General features: G+C 39.6%; 1 protein-coding gene across 3 annotated transcripts in view; it reads right to left on the bottom strand.

The window, feature by feature from the left end:
- The window catches only part of LOC111861327 (E3 ubiquitin-protein ligase Su(dx)), a 56844-nt gene extending 35117 nt beyond the window's left edge, over window positions 1-21727 (bottom strand). The window contains exons 1-6 of one of the 3 annotated variants that reach the window (XM_023845796.2): window positions 21622-21727; window positions 21069-21198; window positions 20843-20984; window positions 11754-12061; window positions 9799-9954; window positions 390-585 (exon numbers count right to left, since the gene is read on the bottom strand). In XM_023845796.2, the coding sequence (XP_023701564.1) occupies window positions 390-585; window positions 9799-9954; window positions 11754-12061; window positions 20843-20984; window positions 21069-21114 (848 nt within the window). In that variant the 5' untranslated portion in view covers window positions 21115-21198; window positions 21622-21727. Of the gene's footprint in view, window positions 1-389; window positions 586-9798; window positions 9955-11753; window positions 12062-20842; window positions 20985-21068; window positions 21199-21533 lie in introns of all 3 variants that reach the window. The other 2 variants (XM_023845797.2, XM_033750276.1) reach the window with 2 other exon arrangements.
- Window positions 21728-24198: the final 2471 nt, after the last annotated feature.

Genomic DNA, 24198 nt, shown 5'->3' with positions numbered 1-24198 from the left:
GCGTGGACCTGCAAGAAGACCACAATTTTCTCGGGCCATTATCTCCGTAACCGTTCAACTTTGGACATAGGTGTTTTGGGTTATATCGGCATACTTTAACATAAGGAACACCCTCCCGAAGTTTGGTCCATTCCTCCTGGGACACCCTGTATATAATAATTAATATTAAATGATCAATCACCATATAATACACTAGAGTGTATACTGAGTGCATCCACACAGGTCCTACCTTTATATGAATACTCGATCATAACACATCTTGCTGGAAGCATTGCTGCAGCCAACCATTGAAGTTTCAGCAATGCTGCCATCTAACAATCCTCAACTATTATCACTACCTACTATGCAAAAAAAATTGTGACATCATGACATGATATTAAGAAACTTGCCCTGCTGGAAGAGGTTCCTCGGCACCAGATGTCTGTCCTCTCTGTGTGGCTGCATCTTGGGCACCTGACCCAGGGGCCTGTGCTGTTGCTGTGCCATTAACTATGGGGGCAGTTCCACCAGTACCAATTCCACAGTTAGGGGCACTATTTGTTCCATTGCTGGTTACAGAAGAGCTACCAGCAGCCAAATGCGATCCTGCAGAGAAATTGATAAAATTTAATAATGAACCACAGTATCACAGTTGGTTGAGGCACTATGCTACAAGCCAGAAGGTCACTGATTTGAGTCCTGATGAGGTAAATTTTTTCAATTCACCTAATCCTTCCAGCCACACTATGGCCCTGGGGTCAATTCAGCCTCTAAGAGAAATGAGTACCAGGAACCTTCCTTTGTGGGGGGTTAAGGGCGGACGGCGTGTAAGGCTGACAACTTTACCACCATCTGTGAGCTGAATGTCTAGGCAAAATGTGGGAGCCTCAATGTCTCACACACAACCCTATAGGCTTTCACGGCCTGTTAAAGGGATAGCTTTACCTTTTACATAATTAATCTAGGTACACATATGACAGCAGTTATGAGTTATCCAAGAAGTTTTGATAAAAGAAAGATTATTAATGAACAAAATTAGCCAACTACAAGTAGATGAACTACACATTAGCTCACTGCATGCTCTAATTAGAGCCATTCTCTTAACTCACCTGTCTGTCTTGCTGTAATAAAAGAAATGTGTTTAACCTACATTCCTTACTTTATAAAGAAAATCAGGCTTATAGTACTGTGATGTGTCTTTGTCCCCTCAAATAACTTGAAATGATATGGCACCCCTACTTTTTGATGACAGAACCCTTCTTAGTCACTGAAAGCAGTGATGGCACCCATGTTAAAACAAAAGAAATACAGGTAAGTACACTAAATAACTGCTAAAAAAAATAAACAGTGGCCAATTATTAATCTATTTCCACAGGCATAAAAATAACAATACTTCAAAAACTGCAGATGATCCATAACACAGGCTAGCCAATATGTATGGCACAGTTTATTATAGTTTACCCATAAATTTATGAAAGAACAATGCAGTTTCAGAAAGGGAATCAATTCTATGAATGCTACATTTACACTTCAATAAATCACCAAAACATATTATAAGTGCACCTTCCAATATTCATATTGTGACATGCCAACACATTGCCAGGCAATGGCTCAATAAACGACCTGCAATACGTGCACATGCAACAAAAGGATGAATGTTTATAGATCATTCCTAAGCAACAGTCAGCACATCAATGAACTTGCGGGTAGGTATCACGTGACATATTTTCTGTAGATCCATGTCAAAGGATTATAGGAAAGGTCATTTGCTGGCAGTTGTAAGCTGAAGGAGTGAGTAGTAGACAGAGTTTTAGTTGAGTTCCGAGATTTCAAGGTGAATGAACAAGAACTGGCAAGAAGACTGCATAGCAATTTGAAGTGCTGGCAGGAGTAACTGTGGCTTTCTTAGGTCACATGTTACAGGTAGTAATGACTCCATCCTCTATGAGGTTGGCTGAACTACAGCTGTGTCTTTGGTGGGGAAGCATCATGGGCCAGGGGTGCATCGGGACACCTCCTCATGGTTCCACTGGGCAACGAGAGTCTTGGGGTCTGGATTAGTATTACTAACCAGGACTGGCGACTAAGTTCCCATAAAGGGCAATGGCATTACGACCAGAGCCTCCCATGCGACGGCATACTCTTGGGTACCACTATGGTCTACCCGGGATGAATGCAGGAGAGCACTCGTATGGGGGTAGCTTCGGCTACTTGCTCTGTCTCCCTAGAATACTGATATGGTGCCACAAGACTTTGGGCTCAACACTCTAAAACAGTCTGACTAACCCATGTGGAGGGGTGGGAATGTGGGGAGCTTATATGCAAACCCCAGGGGCGACTTTCTCGTGCAGGTTTCCCTGGTCACAACCTCATGATTAGCTGGTGTCGCACTCCTACTGATCATCTGGGATACACCCCTCCCCCTGAATGAGCACTCTTGGTCCTGGAGGCTTCTGAGGGTTTATACTTAACAGGACCGAACCAACTGAGCCAAGGTTTGAGGCACTGTGCTGAGGGCTGCATGGCACTGGGGTGGTTATTAGCCAGTGTTGTGAACGATCCCCTCGGGGCACCAGGCAGCACCCTGTTGTATTCATGCCTTCCACACATATGGGGCGCTGCATGTGGTGACCTTCTATATCCCAATGACTAGTGGGACCGAAATGAAAGGTATCAAAGCAAAAACCAGTCGTAAGGACCTTAAACAGAAGAGGGACACCCCTCCAAGGAGATCCCTATGAGAAATACTTCAGCAGGGGACAGGAAGCTCTGGTGCAACGTTAACCGTTCAGCATGGTTTGACGTGTATGTTTTGTCAGGTATTTAAATCGTCTGCAGGGGTTCGACGTCTATGTTTCGTCCAGCTGCACACCTATGTTATAACGCCCATAATAATTGATGGTTTTGCTGTAGATTGTTAGATTTTTCGCTGGCCTGTTGTCACAAGAACAGAGTATAATAAGCCACGAGTTTATCTGCGCTAAGTTATCGTTACATATGCCTGTCTTGCAGCAAAGTTCCTGTTGCTCTTGCGAGCGGTTTCCTCGTTCAAGCTGTTATGAATGGCGTGTTTTCTTTGCTATGAAGTTATAAACAGCAGAGACGTGATATGTGCTGTGTTTATAATATCATATTGCCCTGAGCTGGCCACACTAATGCACTCAATTGGAATTCTTAGAAGAGGGATGTCCAAAAATTTATTCTTGCAAGATCGATTGATTTCGCATAGTACATAGCACCCAGTTCTTAGAAAAACCGTCACGACTTAAGGCAGAACACTGTGGTCACCCCCTATGACGATACTGGTGTGTGTGTGTGTGGGGGGGGGGAAAGAACTCATTCCTTCATGTACTATCGCGCCAGTTGACGCCATTTTATCATACTGACCTTGGTGGTCGTTTCGAAGGATGACCATAAATATTTTTTTTGAGCCAGCTAAGCTCTGCTTTCATGCACTACATACCAGCCAGTTCTTAGAATAACTTCATGAATTCTGTGGTCACCCCTACGACATCTACTGCCGCCAAAATGGATGGAATATCAAAGGCATAGCAACAACCCCTTGTTATGATAACTCGTAACATTGAATTTACTGCAGCTGACCTGACTAGCTAAACGCTCACGGAAAGACAATTCCTTGAATTTATACCCCTCACGGGGAAGAAGGCAAGGCCGCACAGAAGATGTGTGGTTAAAAAAAAGAGCAAAAGAAAAGATACACAATATTGGAGCGGTGAATGTGGGGCACCGTTGGGTTAGACGAATGCTTCAAGGCCTTCCTTACACTGCTCAAATTCTAAACCAACTGCTTCCATTGCCGAGATACCGGGCGCTCATATTATAAGGTAAGGTTATAAAACCACCTTTTAAGATCATTTTAGTGAAAGTTTCATGTTCCTATCTCATATAATTTAAGAACAATGATGAATAAATCATTTTCGAGCAAAATTTAAATGGCCGGCTGAATATATTACCGCCGGAGAGACGGCCGCAGAATTTAAATAACCGCGCGAAAGGGTTAAGGTGCAACCAGTAAACCTGCTGCTGAAATTTCAGCCAAAGGCAGGGACAAACCAGTGGTGAGAAACCTGCCCGAGGTAAAACCAGGAACCACTCTCTTGGGAGTGAGTAGTATTGATATACCACTGCATGGAGCTAGTACTTCTAGCATACCTACAGTAGGAGAAGGTTTGGGACACCTGGTCTCTGGAGTAAGTGGACTCCATCTAGTGAAGAAGGCACTGTCTGGATGCGCTAGACAGAAACTTAAAAAGGCAAGAGCTAGGGCAAGCGAAGCAGGAACTGGGGGCATTTAGCAACCAGGAAATGCAGGCTCATCCAAGCAGGGAGAAACCCCTACCAAGAACCTTAAGAGGCCAGGGTCAGAGGGCAGTAACCCCACAGAAATGGCCAGAACTCCAAAAAGGCCCAGGGACACTAAGATTCCAAGGACTTACAAGGTGGCTGTGACCAACATAAAGGTAACTATCTTCAGGGAAACATATTCTGAAGATAAGCTAACAGAATTAGACGAGAACTCCATTCTGGATGTACTGGGAGGGGTGTTATGCAGTACTCCATTAGGAGAACTACGACACCTGAAGTCCTACAGACTGGAGGGAGGTGCACTTATTTATGTGCCGACCAACAGTCTGGTCAATGGCTCATCAAAGCTATTGATAATTACAGGCTGGAATCAGGGGCCAGGCTGAAGGCTACAGATGCCAGGAACCTACCCAAGCCTGTTAAAAGTGGCTCTCAGGATTAGGGACAAAGTTGCCCAGAATCAGGAAGAGCTATTGAAGTGGATTGTGAATCTTAATCCAGGACTTTACACTGAGCACTGGAGAGTACCCGATAAACAATCTGAGCCAAAAGGCAGCAGTGAAATCTTCTGGGGCAATGAAGAAGAGGCACAGGGGCCAGCATCTAGCTGCTGGGTGATGCGAAGAGCTAAAGGAACTGACCCAAGGAGACTGTGGATTCCAGAAGGAGTTGGATGCCACCTGCAGGAAGTGTCCGGTCATGTAGCAGTGGCATGGTTCAAGAAAAATGTCTTCAGGAAAATTTGCACACAGGGAAACTGTGAACTGTGGAAGGAACTGGCCGCAGCTGGCAGGAGGATGACCCACAGTACAGAAGTGGCAAGGCGCAGGGGACATGATCACAAGAGATACAACCAGAACAACATGGTACAAGAAACCCCCAACAGACAGACGTTTCGGAAGAGACGCTGGACGGGCCCAGAATGCAATGGCATAAGGGGCTGAGGCCTAAGACAGCATATACGTGGTGCAATCCAAAAGTTCCCGAAATGTATTTATAAAAACTATTACATCTTACCTAGATCTTATTCTGCACCATCACCTTCAAAGTAGTTCCCTTGAGAGTGCATACACTGATCCCAGCGTTTCTGCCACTTTTCAAATGCATCCTGGTAGTCTTTCTTTGTTAGGGTGTTTAGTACAGTCTGCGTTTCCACTTGAATTTCCTAAACTGTATCAAATCTTCGCCACTTCAACTTGACTTTCATCTTGGGGAAGAGAAAGAAGTTGCATGGAGCTAAATCTGGCGAGTACAGTGGGTGGGGAACAACTGCCATCTTGTTTTTAGCCAAAAATTCCTGCACAATGTAAGCCGTATGCGGTCGTGCGTTGTCATGGTGGAGTACCCAGTTGTTTGTGCGCCACTTCTCTGGATGTTTTCTCCTCATGTCCTCCCTCAAACGCCTTAGAACATCGCGACAGAACTCTTTATTGACTCTCTGACCAGGAGGGACGAACTCCTTATGAACAATCCCGTCAATATCAAAAAACAGATCAACATGGACTTAATGTTGTTCTTGACTTGTTGAGCTGTTTTTGGCTGAGGTGAAAAAGGGCTCTTCCATTGCAATGATTGCTGCTTACTTTCAGGGTCGTAGCCATAAACCCAATTTTCGTCACCAGTGACAACCTTCGAAAGAAAGTTTGGATCCTCTTGAAGCTGTTGCTGAAGTCCCCTGCAGACTTCCAAGCGATACTGCTTCTGTTCATTTTGCAGCAGTCGTGGTACAAACTCNGAACAATCCCGTCAATATCAAAAAACAGATCAACATGGACTTAATGTTGTTCTTGACTTGTTGAGCTGTTTTTGGCTGAGGTGAAAAAGGGCTCTTCCATTGCAATGATTGCTGCTTACTTTCAGGGTCGTAGCCATAAACCCAATTTTCGTCACCAGTGACAACCTTCGAAAGAAAGTTTGGATCCTCTTGAAGCTGTTGCTGAAGTCCCCTGCAGACTTCCAAGCGATACTGCTTCTGTTCATTTTGCAGCAGTCGTGGTACAAACTCTGCTGCAATCCTCCTCATGTTCAGTTCCTCTGACAAAATTCGTTGACATGTACCATAACTTAGTCCCAAGGTGTTACAGAGGTCTTGGATGGTCAGTCTACGATCTTGCAGAATCAGATCCCTAACTTTCGCGACATTTTCTGGTGTGGTGCCAGTTAATAGCCATCCCAAACGATCGTCATCATCAGTCAATGTTCGGCCATTTTTAAAATGCTTATACCAGTTGTAAGTTTGTGTCTGCCCTAAACTGTTTTCACCAAAAGCTTGCTTCAACATTTGGTGCGTTTCTGCAGTGGTTTTCCGAAGTTTGAAACAAAACTTTATACAGACACGCTGCTCTCTCAGGTCAGCCATCGCAAAACCGCAAACTCACGGAAACACAACAATGGAAATATGTTCACCAACAATAAACCCAACCACTCAACTCAACGCCACTTGCCACACTGATTCAAGAAGGATGTGTGAGGAGACACCTACGGTATTTCGATGTACTCATAACCATTTGCATGCAAAATTCAAATTTCAGTAACTTTTGGATTGCCCCACGTACAAGGCAGAAAGTGAATAAAGGACCCAGGTGGCAGATGGTCGCTATGCCTGAGGAAGGAGAGGACAACCACAAATGGCATCGGAGAGTGAAGCTCAGGTCAGTGATCACATCTGAGAAGCAGAGGAATGCTCAAGAAAACCTTATATGAGATTTCTGGATCGAAAATTGTGAAGCAAATGCCCAAGACAAGGAACTGGAACTTGTAAAGGGGTCAGCCCCCTCCAAAACGGAAAACACCCTACTAGCAGTGTTAGTGCAAGAGGAGCCAGGTAGGTGGGAGCACCGGCCACTCCAAGAGTTATGGCCCACATTGGGAAAAGAAGATAAAGAAGAAAACCTTTAGATGATGGTTACATATGAGCATACTGTGCAATTAGTGTTCTATTATGCTAACAGGAAAGTGACAGAATTTAATCCGGTTGCCAGCCCCATCTTTTAGGCACCTAATATCTCAGGCAATTAATGTTTTTTTTTTTTTTATTATTTCTTGCAATTTACAATCTACTCTACAAGGGAGCAATAAGTATATATGTTGTAAGAAATCACCTGTGTGGAGTGATCATCCAGTGATGATTCTCCTGTGTAGTATACTATGCATTATGTTGTTGAGTACGGCTACCCATCTTCAACACTGTGTTCTTTTAAGTCTGAGGGCCATTGTCGTTTTAGTCTTCGTCTGATGTTTAATGGGTTCCTTAGTTCAGTTACGCAACTGTTTTTGTGTTCCATTAGTCGGTTGTGGTATATGATAGAATATCTTTTGATTTCTTCTGTGACAAATGGGATTTGAAGATCATTGTGTAATGTGAAGTTCGAGACATACCATGGGGCATTGGTTATTGAGCGCAGTACATTTGATTGGAGTCTTTGAATTATTTTGGTGTTCAAAGGCTTAGCACACCCCCACAGTTGAACTCCGTACGTCCAAATCGGTTCCAATACGCATTTGCAAATTAAAGTCTTGTTTTCTAGGCTGAGTTTGGATTTTCATCCTAAGAGCCATGACATTTGTCGTACTTTTAGGTTTAGATGTTGGCGTTTTGTCTTGATGTGCTTCTGCCAAGTTAGCGTCTAGTCTAGGTATAGGCCAAGGTATTTTACTTCTGTCTGTATTGGGATTTGTAAATTATCGATTGTAACTGGTGGACAGTGTGTGCGCTTTGTTGTGAATGTTATCTGCGAAGATTTTGTTTGGTTTATCTTTATTTTCCATTTTTTGAACCATTCTTGTAGCAGGTCCAGATGGTGTTGAAGAAACTGCGATGCCAGTGCCGGGTCATGGTCTGTTGCTAGGAGAGCAGTATTGTCTCCAAAGTTTGCTATTGTGGTGTTGTTGGTTGTTGGAAAATCTGCAGTGTATATTAGATATAACAAAGGCCCAAGCACACTCCCTTGTGGTACTCCGGATTTTGCTAGTTTGTAGCTAGAATAGGCATTGTTGTATTTTACTTGGAAATACCTTTCTGAGATGTAAGATTTTAATAGTAGATAGTATGGACTTGGCAATTTGTTCTTAATTTTGTGTAGTAATCCAGTATGCCAGACTTTATCAAAAGCCTGGGCAATATCTAAAAACACTGCAGTGCAATACTGTTTCTCTTCTATACTTGTGGCAATTTTGTTGATTATTCTGTGAGTTTGGTGGATTGTAGAATGATGTTCTCTGAATCCAAACTGATAGTCGGGTATAATATCGTGCATTTCTGTGTCGTGTCTAATTCTGTTCAGTAAACGTTTTTCAAATATCTTTGAGGTAATAGGTAGCAGGCTAATGGGACGATAAGAGGTCACTTCGTTAATTGGTTTTCCAGGCTTTGGTATCATAATAATTTGAGCAAATTTCCATATCGCTGGAAAGTAAGACAGCCTGAGCATGCTATTGAAGTTTATTGTGAGTAGTACAATTGCTTTATTTGGCAATTGTCTCAATATCTTTCCCGTGATTATGTCGTAGCCAGGTGCTTTGCATTGGTTCACTTTTTTAATCCATTGTTTTACTTCTTTAGGTGAGAAGGCAGGCAATTAATGTGAAAGACAAATGTGTACCATTCAGACATAGACAATAAACAGCATCGAATAAGACTGAAACACCATCACAAATGGAGAACAGGCAAGAATTTGAAATGAGGGAGTTGTGATGCATTTCAAGGTCTCATTCAGACAGACTGATAACCCTCTGCAGAATAAGTGGTAAAACGAATGATATTCAAATTGGATACTTCCAGAATGCAAGCCTATAGATTTACTGTTACACCAATCTGCATGGTATATTCATGTTTTGTTATTATTGCCACTACTATTATTATCACCGCTTTCATCACAATCATCAAGCTATTTTGTTCTGATGGTTCTGAAAATTTTGAAGAATCAACAGACATGCAAATTAACAAAAGTTATTAAACACTGATGTTAATAAAGTATTATTGATCAAAATAAAACCATTCACAAACAATAAAGAATGTGAGATTTAAGGTTCTAAAGGAGGTGAATATTAAAATCACATGTTCAGAGATGTAACACTGCGTAACCTGGTACACAGGTATCAACGTTTTGGTGGAATCTCATGCCTCCATATTCATGGCACAGCATAGCAGATGAAGCTAGCAGCTTCCTCTAAAACACTGGTACCTACCAACCTACTCATAAAGCATCATATCACAGATGACTGACATCAATCCAAAAATGATGAAACCGATCTGTTACATATGCATAATTTCTAAAAGTAAAGTTTCAGTCCTCTGTAAAAAGACACACGAAGCCAAGTAAAATTTGTCATCCAGCCAGCTGAGGCTGAACACAGGTAGCATGCAAATGAGATGTAAGTGTAAAGTCAATTAATCTACTCCACTCCTCAGATGGATGTGGACAGTCCTTCCAGCTTCGAGGGAATACAACATATTCAGAGGAAAAGGAGAAGAGTCTTGTAAGAAGCAGCTACCTGTGGAGGCTGGAACTGGCATGAGTGTGCCATTCCGATGAGATGAAGGTGTTGGAACTGATGGGGCTGTGTTCTCACTCCCTTGTAGCCGCATTCTGGCACGAACTCCACCATTCAAGATGCTGCGGTTTGATACAGTGTCGCTGTTGGCTTGTCCTACAAAAATACATCAGCCAGTACATTAGAACTTCATATAAAATACTGAAGAAAGCTTTTTGAGTACCATAACTGTTGATAAGAAGGATCAAAGTACATGGCAGTGTATGGCACAGAACTGTGGTAAATGCTTCTGAACTTTACAAAACCAACTCAGAAGATGAAAATTGTGTGGCATGGTGTCCTTGAGTCTTTTGATTCTCTGAAGGTTTGTGATGATGGCTGATCCACTGCATACTATACCGGACACATCCATGGTATATATGATAAACAAGAAGATTGCATCTTTTGGGTTACGACACCATGTAGTTTTTCAGGTGGTTACCAATGTTTCAGGGAAGTTCGCTACCTCCATCTTCTACCCTGAGGGTAGAAAACATGGTAATCACCTATGAATTTACAGTGTCATAACTTCACTGTAAACAGAATTGGATATAGTCATATTATACCAATATATAAACATTTGGAATACTATATTGCCATGTATATCAAACTTATCTCATATAATAGACCATGGTTAATGTAATATTTTTATAATGCCAAGATTGTGTGCAGTGGACTATACCCAAAGAGATGAATCCTTTTATGGAAATACTGGGTTTAATAAGTTATCAAATTAATTAGTAACACTGAAGTCTTGATATTAGTTATTACATAATTCAAACTTTCACAGAACAATTAATTTTTTTTTTTACATAATGTTAGCAATCAGAATTACATGATTCTATAAGCCAATTTGCTCTCTTATCCAGCGACAGGTCCTCGTTAACCCTCTCTCAGGTCAGCTGGCCAATTCCTTTTCGATCTTCGTTCATTGTGTGGTTCCAGTAATGGTTGCATTAGTTCGTTCTCGTGTCCTTCTATTTTGTTCAGGTATGCACTGGTTACTTGGAAGAAAGTCTAAACAATTAAACATGTTCAGAATCACGGACTCAGAGAGATGCGGTAACACGCGTTGCCTGTAACGTGGCCTGCGGTGACATAACAGGCATAGGAGCCGCTGCTGCTGCTACGGTAACATGCCAGTACCCCCCCCCCTGCTTTGATACAACAGCAGACACGGTTGTTATTAGGTGGAAACAGGAAACTGTATAGAAGCCAGTTGAGCAGTGTGTTGTGAATCCAGGCAGGCCGCCAGAGAGCAGTGGAAGAGAAGCAGCCACTGTACAGCGTGCACTGACATAAGACAGTGGAAGCCGACCGAAGACAGTGTGGGTTGACAGAAGCCAGTGGTTAGCCAGCACGGAGAGATGGACAGTTCTACAGAAGAGTGTGAGTTGTTAATACAAAAGTAGTGACTGTGAAACGACTTGTTCAACATTTTGTGTCATAGTTACGTTAAATTGTAGTTATGTGGAAGACTATTAAATTGACGTCGCAAGAATACACCCTTTGAGTCTTGTTACACAACACCTGTACCATAAAAATTTATGAAAAATGGGAATTTTCTTAAAAAACAATGACAGAGTTAACCAAATAAGGATGTGTAAGGTTTGTGTGGCAGATAAGAAGAAAATGAAATAAGGATATATGTGCCCCTTCTGTTTAGTAGCACACCTAAGAAATATCACTCTCTCATCACATCAGCTCACAATCTTCTGACAGTCCATAAGAAGAGTGAAGACATCAAGCACAAGGGAAAAATCGAGGCAGGTTTTTGTTCAATGCAGTACTTTACTGGGAGTGGTATTAAGTATCTCAAAACTGGATAATTTAAATTTAGAGCATAGTGGTATACAATGTGTCAATAGTTCTCATACATTCGCAAGTAATAAAATGAATCCGATGACAGACTGTACCTAGTGGTGTAGGGACAGAAGTGCCCATCCTCAACTGCCCATCAGCTGTCCCTTGTGCTAGCTGACATGAATTCATTTCAATCTTGAGTCCATTCAATAGTGTAATAAGCTCTCCCACTTTCACTGGCTGAGTATCATGCTTTGATTCACTCATGAGATCCAAAGTAAGTTCCAAGTTCTCACATCTGCCATTGTAATGTGTAAGAATTTCATACAGACTAAGTCGCTTCTCTCCAACCATAGCATCCTTACGGAATGTACTGTGATCCAGAAGCCGAAAGTGAAGATGTGAATGAGGTGTAACCAAGCTGCAATAATCAACAACAACATACTCTGTTACAATATTATATTTAAGCATCCTGTTGCACTCTACACGATAAATGATACAAACTCCGTCCCAAGTGCAAACAATATATATTATATGTCTTTGATCTTGCTCTCTTCTACACTACATGTTTCGGCCTCTAACGACCATCATCAGGTGTATACTCTTACGTTGCTGCCACACTGAACCGAGTCTAAAATTTAACATTTAAAAAACACATTGTTACTTTCTTCGTTATTATCAACATCTACCTCGTTGATATCTGTCTGGTATGCAGATTATTTTGCACACGTCAATTTTGATTCTTCTGTAGTAGCACTATAAAATCTTTAGTTATAATTTTAAAATCCTTTAAAATTTTCTCTAAATTTTAAATTTAAAATTGTTAGGGTTACTCGCCCTATGTCTAAAGTGCTGCAGTGGCTAGTTCTTGTTTCCACACTGTACAGGTGTTATTCTGTGTAGTCTTCCTGTGTTACTTTAACTTTAACTCTGTTACTTTAACAAGTATAGCACTGCAATGATGATAATTTTAAATTAAATGAATCATGGTTTATGATGATTTTATAATGTTTAGTAAACATATGAACATCCATGAATGTCTTCATGGGCATGCATATGTGTGTGCATAAACACACATATGCATCTTATAATATGCCACTATCATTTTTATTCAAATAATTTGTTTCCACCATCTCTGTTAAGTTAGTTTAACAATTCAATGAAATCAGTCCAGCAGTAGAGCACACCAAAAAGACTACTGCAGATTAACAACTGTCACATTCATTAATTAAATAACTGATAAAGTTAACAGCAGATGTATACATACTTCTAAAACAAATGCCTGCTTTAACAGTTTGATTCTGCTCAGGAGAAGTATATTTTTTTCTTTTCATTTTCACACTGCTAATTTATGTAACACGTGATGTGAATCAGCAGTATGAAACTGACCAAAAAAATTAACATTTGAAATTTTTGCAAAAATATTTTATAACGTTTAACATAATGCAACACTATCAACACAGTCAATATAGTTAATACAATCCACTTAATAATTTCACTGTGTATTAGTTCAAAAATTGCAAACACTGACCAACTGTATCAGTTATGTGACAATTTAAGTAAACATCCTAATCATGGCCAACTCCCTCATTTTTACATTCCACTACAACATGAGGGTGGGGAAAGTTACAGCTGAAATGTGATTTTTATATTAACACTGAATGACAGCCCTCAGTAAAGTAAAGTAAGTAAGTAAAAGTATCCCTGTAACAGGCCGTGGAGGCCCATAGGTTTGTGAGATGTTGAGATTCCCACATTTTCTAGACAATCGGCTCACAGATGGCAGTAAGGTTGTCAGCCCTATGTGCCGGCTGACCTTTACCACCAAGAACATTCCAAGAATATTCCTGGTACTCATTTCTGTTAGAGGCTGAGTCAACCCCAGGCCATAGTGCGGCTGGAAGGATTAGGGACATTGAAATAATCCAATGAGCTCAGGCCTCAGTATAAATTAAAAATTAGTCATATGATAAGCCTAAATGCCTTCTGTCCTTCTATGAAATAGAATTAAGGGTGAAAGTATATTACAAAATCTTTCCTATTCCCTTCTCTCTTTCTGAGGACCTTACCCCCTCAGTCCTCACTCAAATTTCCAAGTACCCCTGGACAACTACCACCTTTCTTTCTTCACATACATGGTCCTCTATCACCATTCCCTCTGACTGTGCACAATGGATAAATGGAATATGGGTTCCATATAGGTAACTCAATGATGTAAACAACCCACAATACACATACTTGCATGTCACCTTGCTCTGAGGAGTTTCAAACAGTCTAAGCAAAGTTGCACATACCTGATAACTGTGTTAATGGAGCACTAATGACTACTAATGCTAGTGCCAAATAAAACAGGTCATCAGACAATATCCCAGCTAGTACCTAGATTTTATAGTCACACAGTTCCTCTGCAAGAATTACTTTAACAGCTTCTTCATATAATTCTTGTATGATCTCAAAAATAAATACTTTTTATTTCACACAATTTTAAAGAGTCTGCTTTGTCATTATCTGTAAGGAAAAGCAACAGAACAGCCCAGTCAATAAGGCAGATGGCTAGAGACTGGATTACTAGGTTCAATTCCTGGCTGAGGCAGGGATTATTCTCTTCATCACAGCATCCAAACGACTCTTAGTATCCGTCCAGACATCTATCCAATGAGCACTAAGGGATTTCATCCTTTTTATCAGTATGTCGGGGGTTTTTAAACTCTGATGCAAGTACCATCAATACACTGGAACCTTCCAGGTGGTACACAGAAAATAGAATATCTGAGTAACAGACAATATCATGTATACAGCAAGGTTAGGTTTACAATTGTACTGAAGACATAAAAACACAAGAAGCTAACAGAAAACATAAAATAAGATGTGACAACCTTGTGATGAGCAGATAAGCCATTATTCACTGTGGTTATAAAGCGTAATATTTCTACACATAAATTACATTTACATTATGCTTTTTGGCAGTGTTACTGATAATGGATGAATACAGTAAAAGCTGGAATATCTGACAATGGATGATCCAGAAAGCTCTATTAACTGGAAACTGACTAATCTGTGAATATGACGATTAAAAGAGAGAAATATTGGTGTCTAGATGGCCTTTTTGGCCTAGTTTTCTTATTTCAGAAAAGTAAAAGGAGGATTATGAGTTCACCTTGCTGTCTGTGCATCCCCCCTAATTTCTGGTGGTTATGTGATCGACTTGATGTTCATGTGTCTGTCCCCCCTACCACATTTTTTTTTTCATTTTCTGTTGAGGTCCATGTCATATCAAAAGAAAGCAGGCAGTTCTTCCCAAAACTTCTCATTAATTTATATATACACACCAAGTTACATAAGCTGTGATGAAAAAGGAATAGAAAGAATGGCAGGGAAACAGAGCAGGACATCAGGTAACAAATTTAATTCTTAGGTCTGTCCACGAGGTTGCTATGAACACTAAAGTACATGATTCTGTATTTCAGTATCCTGTCGAAATTGTTCAACTTAACATCCATTACTTATCGTCCGTCAATATTGCAACACTCTTCCATTCACCACTCAAGTTTTAGTTTAACATTATACACCTTGACACTACATGTTTTGGCCCCAAACAGTCATCTTCAGGTGTCTTGATATGTTACAATTATTTTATTAAATTGTGTTAAAACTGCTACACTGTCTTAGTTTGTGTTAAAATCACATGCTGTAGCCCTCTTTTCAAGGAAAATCACATAAAATCCTTTAAAATTTCTATTATACCCACGTTTTTTTGGTGCATATTATTTCACCTCACATGGGGTGTCATCCATTTTCATAAATGTATGTCTGTCCAGGGTGTTTTGTCTTGGCAGCTTGCCCCTCACGTTCGTAGCCTACTTTTCAGGTATGACTGCCATATGCCCCTGGTTTGCGTGGTTCCTCCACAGCGTGTGGTGTTGTCCTTATTAGTACTAAAGTACATGTTCTAGCATCCAGAAAATTATGAAATCCAGCAACCCTCTGGTCCCAGATCCCACTTAAGTATTTACTTTAACCCTTCAAGTCAGCATTTAAACCCCTACTAGCTGTACAATGCAGTGGTATTTAAACCTCATGGCCTAGTGAGGACATACTCGGGATACTGGTCTTATAAAGGTGCAATGAACTCACAATGAAAAAGTGAAGTATATACATTCATAGAAAACATGACATTTCTAATACAATTAACTTAATTTCCTCCCCAAATTTAACATCAGCCAAGCAACATAACAATGATTGTCCCCATCTTCCTAACTTGCTAAATTATTGCATACTGTATGAATTTGCACAGCATTTACTCCGCTAAATAATGAAGAAGTTAGATAACACATATAAGAATTACAGAAATGACCTCCATGTCAAAATCTCCTCCACCACCACACTAAAAATGGACTTCTTCGGTATCCGTATTACATAATATCTGCATCATGAAGTAGGTTATGAAGTTAAAACATGTAACGGTGCAGGTAAAAATGCTACACACATACATCCTCTGAAGTCACAAAGTTAAAGATGGAATCACATTATATACAAACAACAAATTATTCTGTAGAATTACTGACTTTCTGGACATTATGCATCATCCTGTCTTCCATTTAAAAACATTTTGGAGATACAGTCCAGTTTCTGAAACATTTTAAAATAAAAAAATGGGATTTTGGATAATATTTGAAAAGTCAGTAATTGTATTAATATACCACTGTCCCAAACTTTCAGATCTTATTAACAAATTACTCTGCTTTTACATTAATTGTAACTTTAATCCCTCCCCTTCCATGCTCTTATCTCCCTTCCTTCACAGGTATTGTGCACAGTATATACTGCTCACCATAGGTCTACACATGTTAATTATGATGTATTAATTGAATAAATGGAAAATAGAAAGCAGGTGGGGACTGCTTGAATGAATGAAAGGAGATGGGAGAACACATAGGAAACTTGACTTAATGCTGAAAAGTATAAAATAATTCCCACAGAGGATGGCTCTTTGAAATCACCCAATCTTGTGCAAAACTTCCAATCTATATCACAATGTGTACAACAAAACAAGAAGTTCTAGGCAGAACTAATTGCCTACTTTCCTTTAATAATACACGGATGACACAGAAAATGAAGCATCCAACAAGTCTTATTTGTTTTGTATATTTACTACCGTGGAAATGTGCATACCAAGCCATTGCCTAGCAGTGACATACACATGTGCACACATGCACGCACACCCAGAAACTCAACTTTGGTATGACAAATGCACAGAAAAGGACACATCCAACAAGTCTTATTTGTTTTGTATATTTACTACCGTGGAAATGTGCATACCAAGCCATTGCCTAGCAGTGACATACACATGTGCACACATGCACGCGCACCCAGAAACTCAACTTTAGTATGACAACTGCACAGAAAAGGACACATCCAACAAGTCTTCTTTGTTTTGTGTCTCCACTGCCATGGGAACGTGTATACCAACACATGGCCTAACAGCGATAGAGTGTGATGCACATTCAGACACAAAGATTGGTTCAGGCATGCAAAAACTGATGGGAGGGGGAAGCCAAAGCTATGTAGACACTCAAATGATGGAGATCACATAAGCCTATTTTGATTTTTTCAAAATAAGGAAAGTAAGCTAAAAATAGAAATTACATTCTGTTCCCTCCTAGAAGAGAATCAATCTTGCACTGTTTTGTATAGAACATTCTCCGAAAAAGTAACAAACGATCGGAAGAGACCTACATTCTCTGAATTCTCAGTTCATTTTTGTTGACAGTAACTGGGGCAAGAAATTTACAAGTGTTCTACAGTCTTGCTTCAAGATGGGCTCATCATAACTACGCGTGTGCAATAATTGTAACTTCAACTGGATTAAACAGATTATTTTTTATTAGTAAAACTGTGGAACAATGTGTGATATGGTTTGCATTAACAGGATACTACAACCAGTTTTATTGCCATAAAGACCACAAACTTACAACTGTTACTCATTTTATTTGGTTTCTGTGTCTATTTATCAATATTACTGGTGTATGTGAATTAATATGTAATGATGCTTTTGGATGGACATTTATTTAAATATTTTATCTTTCTGAACTTACTGATAAGGTTATGTAATATTGAATAATAAATACAGGTATCAGTGTATGATTTTAAGGTATTAATCAAGCATTTGCCTGAATAGAATGAATAAAAGTACAAAAAAAAATAAAAGTTTGGCTGGTTGGTCCTAAGCCAGGACTTGAAATGGGCAACCTCACGAGCAATTGTCAGATACATACTACTACTGTCAACCTTTGTGCCTTTCTACCGTACAATGTCATCAGTGAATGTTAATAATGGTTCATCTTATAATTTTATATTTATAAATTAACATGATTACAAAGAATGTGACACTGAAATTATCTGAAGATGACCAAGTTCAGGCTGAAATTATGTTCTGTGTACAGTGCAAATGAAGTACTGACCGGACCAGTTCTGTGTGTAACTGGCCTAATGCTGGCTGTAATGGATGTAAGGTCATACTGTGTGACAGTTTAGTTGTTGTAAATTCAAGGGCTATTTGGAAAGTAGCCTTTGGAGAGCTGTTAATGAAACAAGCAATGAGAAAAAAATGTATTATATACAAAAAATACATACACACTTAAACTACTTCTCAAAGTAGTCAGTGCTGGATCTGAGGCAACTGTCATATCAGGGAATAAGATCTTGTATGCCTGTGAGCTCTGCTACAAGCCGGAACGTCACAGAATCAAATCCCCAACGAGGTCATTGGATTCTTTTCAATTTACCTAATCCTTCCAGTAGCACTATGGCCCTGGGGTTGACTCAGCCTCTAACAGGAATATTCTTGGAATGTTCTTTGGAGTAAAGGGCAGCTGGTGAGTAAGGCTGACAACCTTACCACCATCTATGAGCCGACTGTCTAGAAAATGTGGGAACCTCAACATCTCACAACCCTATGGGCTTCCACGGCCTGTTACAGGGATACCTTTACTTTTTTTTTTTTATGCTTGTGAGCTCAGCTATGTTTTGACATCTTCCATCAATTTCTCATTATTTTGAAGAGCTGTGATCACAAGAAGTTCCTAAGGTAAGTAAACACATGGTAGCCACTCAGAGCAAGATCAGCGCTGTAAGGAGGGTGGTCAAACAACTGCCAGTTGCAATGCTACAGCAGTGGTCAAGTGCAAGCAGCTGTAAGCGGACATACATCGTCATGATGGAGCATTATACTGGATGTCAGCATTCAATGCCTTTTGTTTTGAATGACCCTACACAGATTTCTTAGTGTTTCACATTACATTTCTGATGTTACTGTGGTCCCTTGCTGCATGAATTCCACCCAAGTCCTCTTGCAGAATTTGGTGGCAAGTCAACTTACTGATATTCAGGGCATCAGCTAACATGCGCACTGTAACAGTATGGTCTTTCTGTACTATGTCTCTGATGCAAACGACATTGTCTTCATTCGGGGAACTCGAAGGCAGGCCTGATCTTGTGTCATCCTCCACTGACACCCTGCCCGACACAAATTGCCTGTGCCACTCAAACACTTGTGCCCAAGATAAAGCTTCATCGCCATAGGAATCATGTATAAGCTCCAATATCTCTGATGTTAACTCAGTGTTCAAAATGAACATTCATTCTTCTCACAGCACAAATACACAATTGACCTGGGTTTTCCTGCCATGTCCTGCCGCCGAGTGGAGGTCAAGCGAAAGAGGTGAGTTGTAAAATATCCTGTATTTAGAACACCTTTTCCTGGAATTGCCCAACATGTACCTAAGCCAAGACATCAAATCAGTCTTGGAACTTTATGGACAAAGGTTGTATGAATTAAATGTCAATAAATATTGCATTTGCTGAAATATACAACATATCTCTAGCTCCCTCCAAAACTTCTAAAAAGCTGAAAATAATTCATGCATCTCCAAGGAGATCACTACATCTTACATGAATTAAAAGTCAATAAAATATACTGCAGAAATATACAGCATACCTCTACTTCCCTCTAAAATTTCTCAAAAAGATGAAAATAATTTACATACATAATAGACATTTTCAGTTGTACCTTATAGCAATATTCCTAACAAAACTCACTGTGGAAGAATATGAACACAGTCAATCTTATAGTAAGTAGTACCTGCAGCATGAAACATCTACAGTACATTCAGGCTAAGACAAATTAGCTATGTTAAAAAAAAGTCATCACCAGGGAAAACAGAAAATGTGTACATTTTGGATAGAAAATATAACAGCAAGCATTCATTACAATTTATGAAACTGAAAGGGCAATACTCAATCAGACGTTAAAGTAATAAGGAGCAAAGAGATACAGCAGATTTAACTGAGACAAGATAGGATTCAAGGAAAGAAGATGAACCTTAATATTCTGTAACAAGATACTTCTTTGTCAGCTTATTATTTATGAACAGCTGAAGAAACACACAAGATCATGTACTTCATAAAATAATTAATGGACATAAATATTGTGGCGTGCTGCCAGGAATCCAGAATTGTTGAGATCATGGTTGATTTCCTATGCAACCAGCGAAGTTCCCCAATACAATGCTACAATCGGAATGCATCCATCACTATACAGTGGCTAGCAATCTATTTACATCACCTTACAGGCAGCAACTACTGAGATTCACTCTTGTATGATCTGTGATAGCTACTAGAAGATGTACTACTTGCATTCACAGCACAAATGTGGTACATGCATTATGGTGCTGTGCTGGGCAAGATGTTCTCAATAACACCTATCATAACTGATGGATGGGTACAGGTGGACCCACTGCATAGCCTCCATGCTCACCAGATTTGAATCCTTTGGATTTCTTCTTGTGAGGGCACTTAAAACTATTATGAATGCAATTCCTGTTGACAGCAAAAAGGCCATTCACCATCATATTGAGGATGTCTGTCAAATTATCTGAAACTACCCCTGCATCTTAAAACAGACGTGGCAGTCCCTTATGAAATGTATTGAGGCATGCATCAAATCTCATGGAGGACTTTTGAGTGCTTATTATAAATGCACTCTTCCAGCTATAACTTACAAATTAAATGTTTCTAGACATTTTGTTGACATAGACATTTGTACTTGTTTTGGTTTTGTGGAACTCATGCCCAGAGTCTGTCTGCACCTTTTGGTTGACAAAGTAAGAAAACATCAACATCAGGCATCAGATTTGATACTTACACAGTGAATTCTTCATTCCATTTGGGTTGGTAAGTGCACTTCACTACCTCAGTTTTTCTGGGTGTCTTGTCATCAATTGAGAGCTCCACGTAAGGATTGGGTTTCAGAAAACTACTACCTCCTCGAAGATGAGCACATTCAACTAGAATGTATATAGCGGTGTTAATGCACATTTAAAATATTTCATAAAACAAATCACTTTTGATGGAAAACTGTTATAACTTACCTGTAACACTGAGCTGGTAAAAACCAGGAGATGATGATTCTGACATGATAATTTAATAACCATATACAAAGTAACTGTTATCATATCATACAGATGTTCGATAATCACTGGCCATCATTGCAATCCGGCTCTAAATGAAATAAAACACATATTACTTACAGTAATAATAAATAAATATTATGACAAAAAATTACGACAGTTATTCTAACTCTGAAGAACTGTTGGTACTTGCCAAACGCCTTTTGTCATCATTAACAAAAATTTCAACAAATGGCACGTCCATTTTTTGACATACTGTTTAAGTAGACACCGCTTAAAACTTTTATAGTACGATTATTTGTATGCGGTTATCTAACAAGAGGACCAAGACTTTCGTGAATCTGTCTATGCTGCTTCCTCATAAAATTACAGGTCTTGCTAGGCTAATCAACCAAGACAGAAAGTTACCAAGGAAACATTACTTACATAAACTTCCACTCTCGGGGTGAAGATGACATCACATTTTCAACTACTTTTAATTGATTTTTTGAAGTCTAAGTTATATATTAATTACCTTTTTAAAAGTCTAATGGCCACCTCCGGACATATACTGTTATCACACTCATCTGCCCACAATTTATCCACCATTGCGAAACATGACGTCACAGTTTGAACCAATTCTATGTTCATAAATACGTCATTGTTCTTGTTTCGTTTACAGCGCCACGTTTCTTCTACTTGTACTACAAGGACTACAAGTACCACCGAATCGACTACCGAGAAGCTGAGCAATGAAGAATTTTAGACGATGGACAAGGACTATAGTTAGAAAAGTTAGAAACTAATGCTAAGGAAAGCATCCCACCCAAATTATTCACCAACATAATCAAACAAGTAGACAATGTCACACTAACAAAGAAACTATGCGAAACCAGAAACAGGTCTGCTCGAAAGAAATATAGTAGATGACGTGACGACTAAGCAAGCTAATAGCGACAATCTAGAACATCTAGAACGAAATTCTGACTGGAAACAGGCAATGCCTTTATTTCAAAATATATGACACGTCAAAGTGACGTGTGTCTTTATGACATGACAACAATTCAACTGTATGATCGTCTGGGTAGTTTCTACGTCTGGTCGGTACTTATTCACTTTTGCTTCCGATGAATGCATCGACATTCATCATGAGGGGAACGGGGGAGGGCACACAAAGGAAACTGGAAACCGCAACGCAACCGCAATTTTCCAGAAAAATCGCCGATTCAAGCAGGCAACTGGTTTCCAGATTAGCAGGCGCACAATGAGGAATCTTCCGGCTTGTAGCATAGTGCCTCAACCTACTACGCTATCGCGTGACCCATTGATAATTATCATAATAATGACGCCAACAAAAAAGAAATACCTCTTTGGCAGCAGAACAAGTTAATGCCTGTTTTTTTTTTCATTTCGTGCATCCTGCTGTGTTACAATACATACAACTTATTTATATGGCCGTTNCTTGCAGAGAATTGTACTTAATGTATGGGAGGTAAACGAGTTGTTTACCTCCCATACATTACGTATTCCATTAATTATTGAGCCTCCTTTACAATTTTATAATGAAACATCGTAATTTGCTATTTGTCGACGAATGTGTATGTGAGGTGGAACCAACGACTGATTCCATGTTAAAAAACATCAATCAGGTTTTAATTTTTTTATACAAGACTTTTATTGGTTTTGAATAACCTCTATATTATATTCTCATTATAATTGTCTTAAATGATTTACGACATTGTATCGGACTTTACGTGCTGCAGTTCAGTGGTGTATGTTTGTTGAAGTGTATTCACCTGAGGATGGCCACTAGTGGCCGAAACATGTAGTGAACTGTATCTGGGCATTGTCCCTGAAGTTGATTGTTGTGTTGTGACAGCCTAATAAATACGTTGAATGCCTAAGTTTCTTATTCAACACTATCCTGACCTACCATGCTCACATAGCTTCTTAATATCCATCTAAACAAAGATCCACTCATCATTATTAATTAAGAGGAGACTGAACTTGGGTAATGCTTGCTACCAGTCAGTTCGCAACCTGTTGTCTTCTTGTCTGCTGTCTAAAAACATAAAAATTAAAAAATAAAAAACTATAATTTTGCCTTTGGTTCTGTATGGGTGTGAAATTCGGTCTCTGACATTATGGGACTAATATAGACTGAGGGCATTTGAGAATAGGGTGTTCAGGAGAATATTTGGACCAAAGAGAGATGAAGTGATGGGAGGCTAGAGAGAACTGCATACTGAGGAGCTTCATAACTTGTACTCTTCTCCAAGTATATTTAGAATGATCAAGTCAAGGAGGATGGGGGACATGTAGCACGAATGGGGGAGAAGAGGAATGTATATAGAATATTGGTGGGAAAGCCTGATGGAAAGAGACCACTGGCATAGGTGGGTGGACAATATTAAAATGGATCTTAGAGAGATCCATATAACTACAGCTGTATAAATGCCTGAGACCAGGCTTTATGAGTGGGAGATGACAGGAAATATTATCCCACAGGTAGCACTAGTGGTAGGCAAAAAAAAAAAAAAAGTTTCACATCATCTCCAATTAATCCAATGCACTGGTTTCATGGATTTGATTTGATGTGTGTGAAATTTCCACCTCCTTTTCTTAGTTTTAGGTCTGTGCATGCTTTATCACAACTTTTATTGTACATTTTTCCTGCTATCTCCCACTAACAAAGCCTGGTCTGAGGTATTTATATAACTGTAGTTATACTGACAGGTTCTCCAGTGACTGGGGTTAGTTTTTTCTAGTAGACCCAACAGTGTCCCCCCGCCCCCCGAAAACAGGAACAGATCTAGTCTCTTAAAAGTTGCATTCTCTGAAGTCCAAAAACCAGGTAATTCTGAATGATTGCATGCTTCTGATTTGTTTTCAAACACAGCATACACAATAGGGTACACTGTCATGGTACAGGCTTGAACTGTGTACACTTGCGTAAAAATCCTTATGCTTACCTTAAAAATGTCATCTGTAAACCATGTTCTTCATTTCCCTAGTTTGATTGAATTGGCCATTCGTATATAAATTAAAATCTGAGATGCATGATCACCCACTTCATTCATTCCGCTTAATAAACATCAAAACATTTCCTCCT

This window comes from Cryptotermes secundus, unplaced genomic scaffold (genome assembly GCF_002891405.2).
Source record: "Cryptotermes secundus unplaced genomic scaffold, Csec_1.0 scaffold230, whole genome shotgun sequence".
Taxonomy (NCBI): Eukaryota; Metazoa; Arthropoda; class Insecta; order Blattodea; family Kalotermitidae; genus Cryptotermes; species Cryptotermes secundus.
Note: the sequence above shows the minus strand (reverse complement) of the source record. Positions and strands in the feature narration are given on the sequence as shown.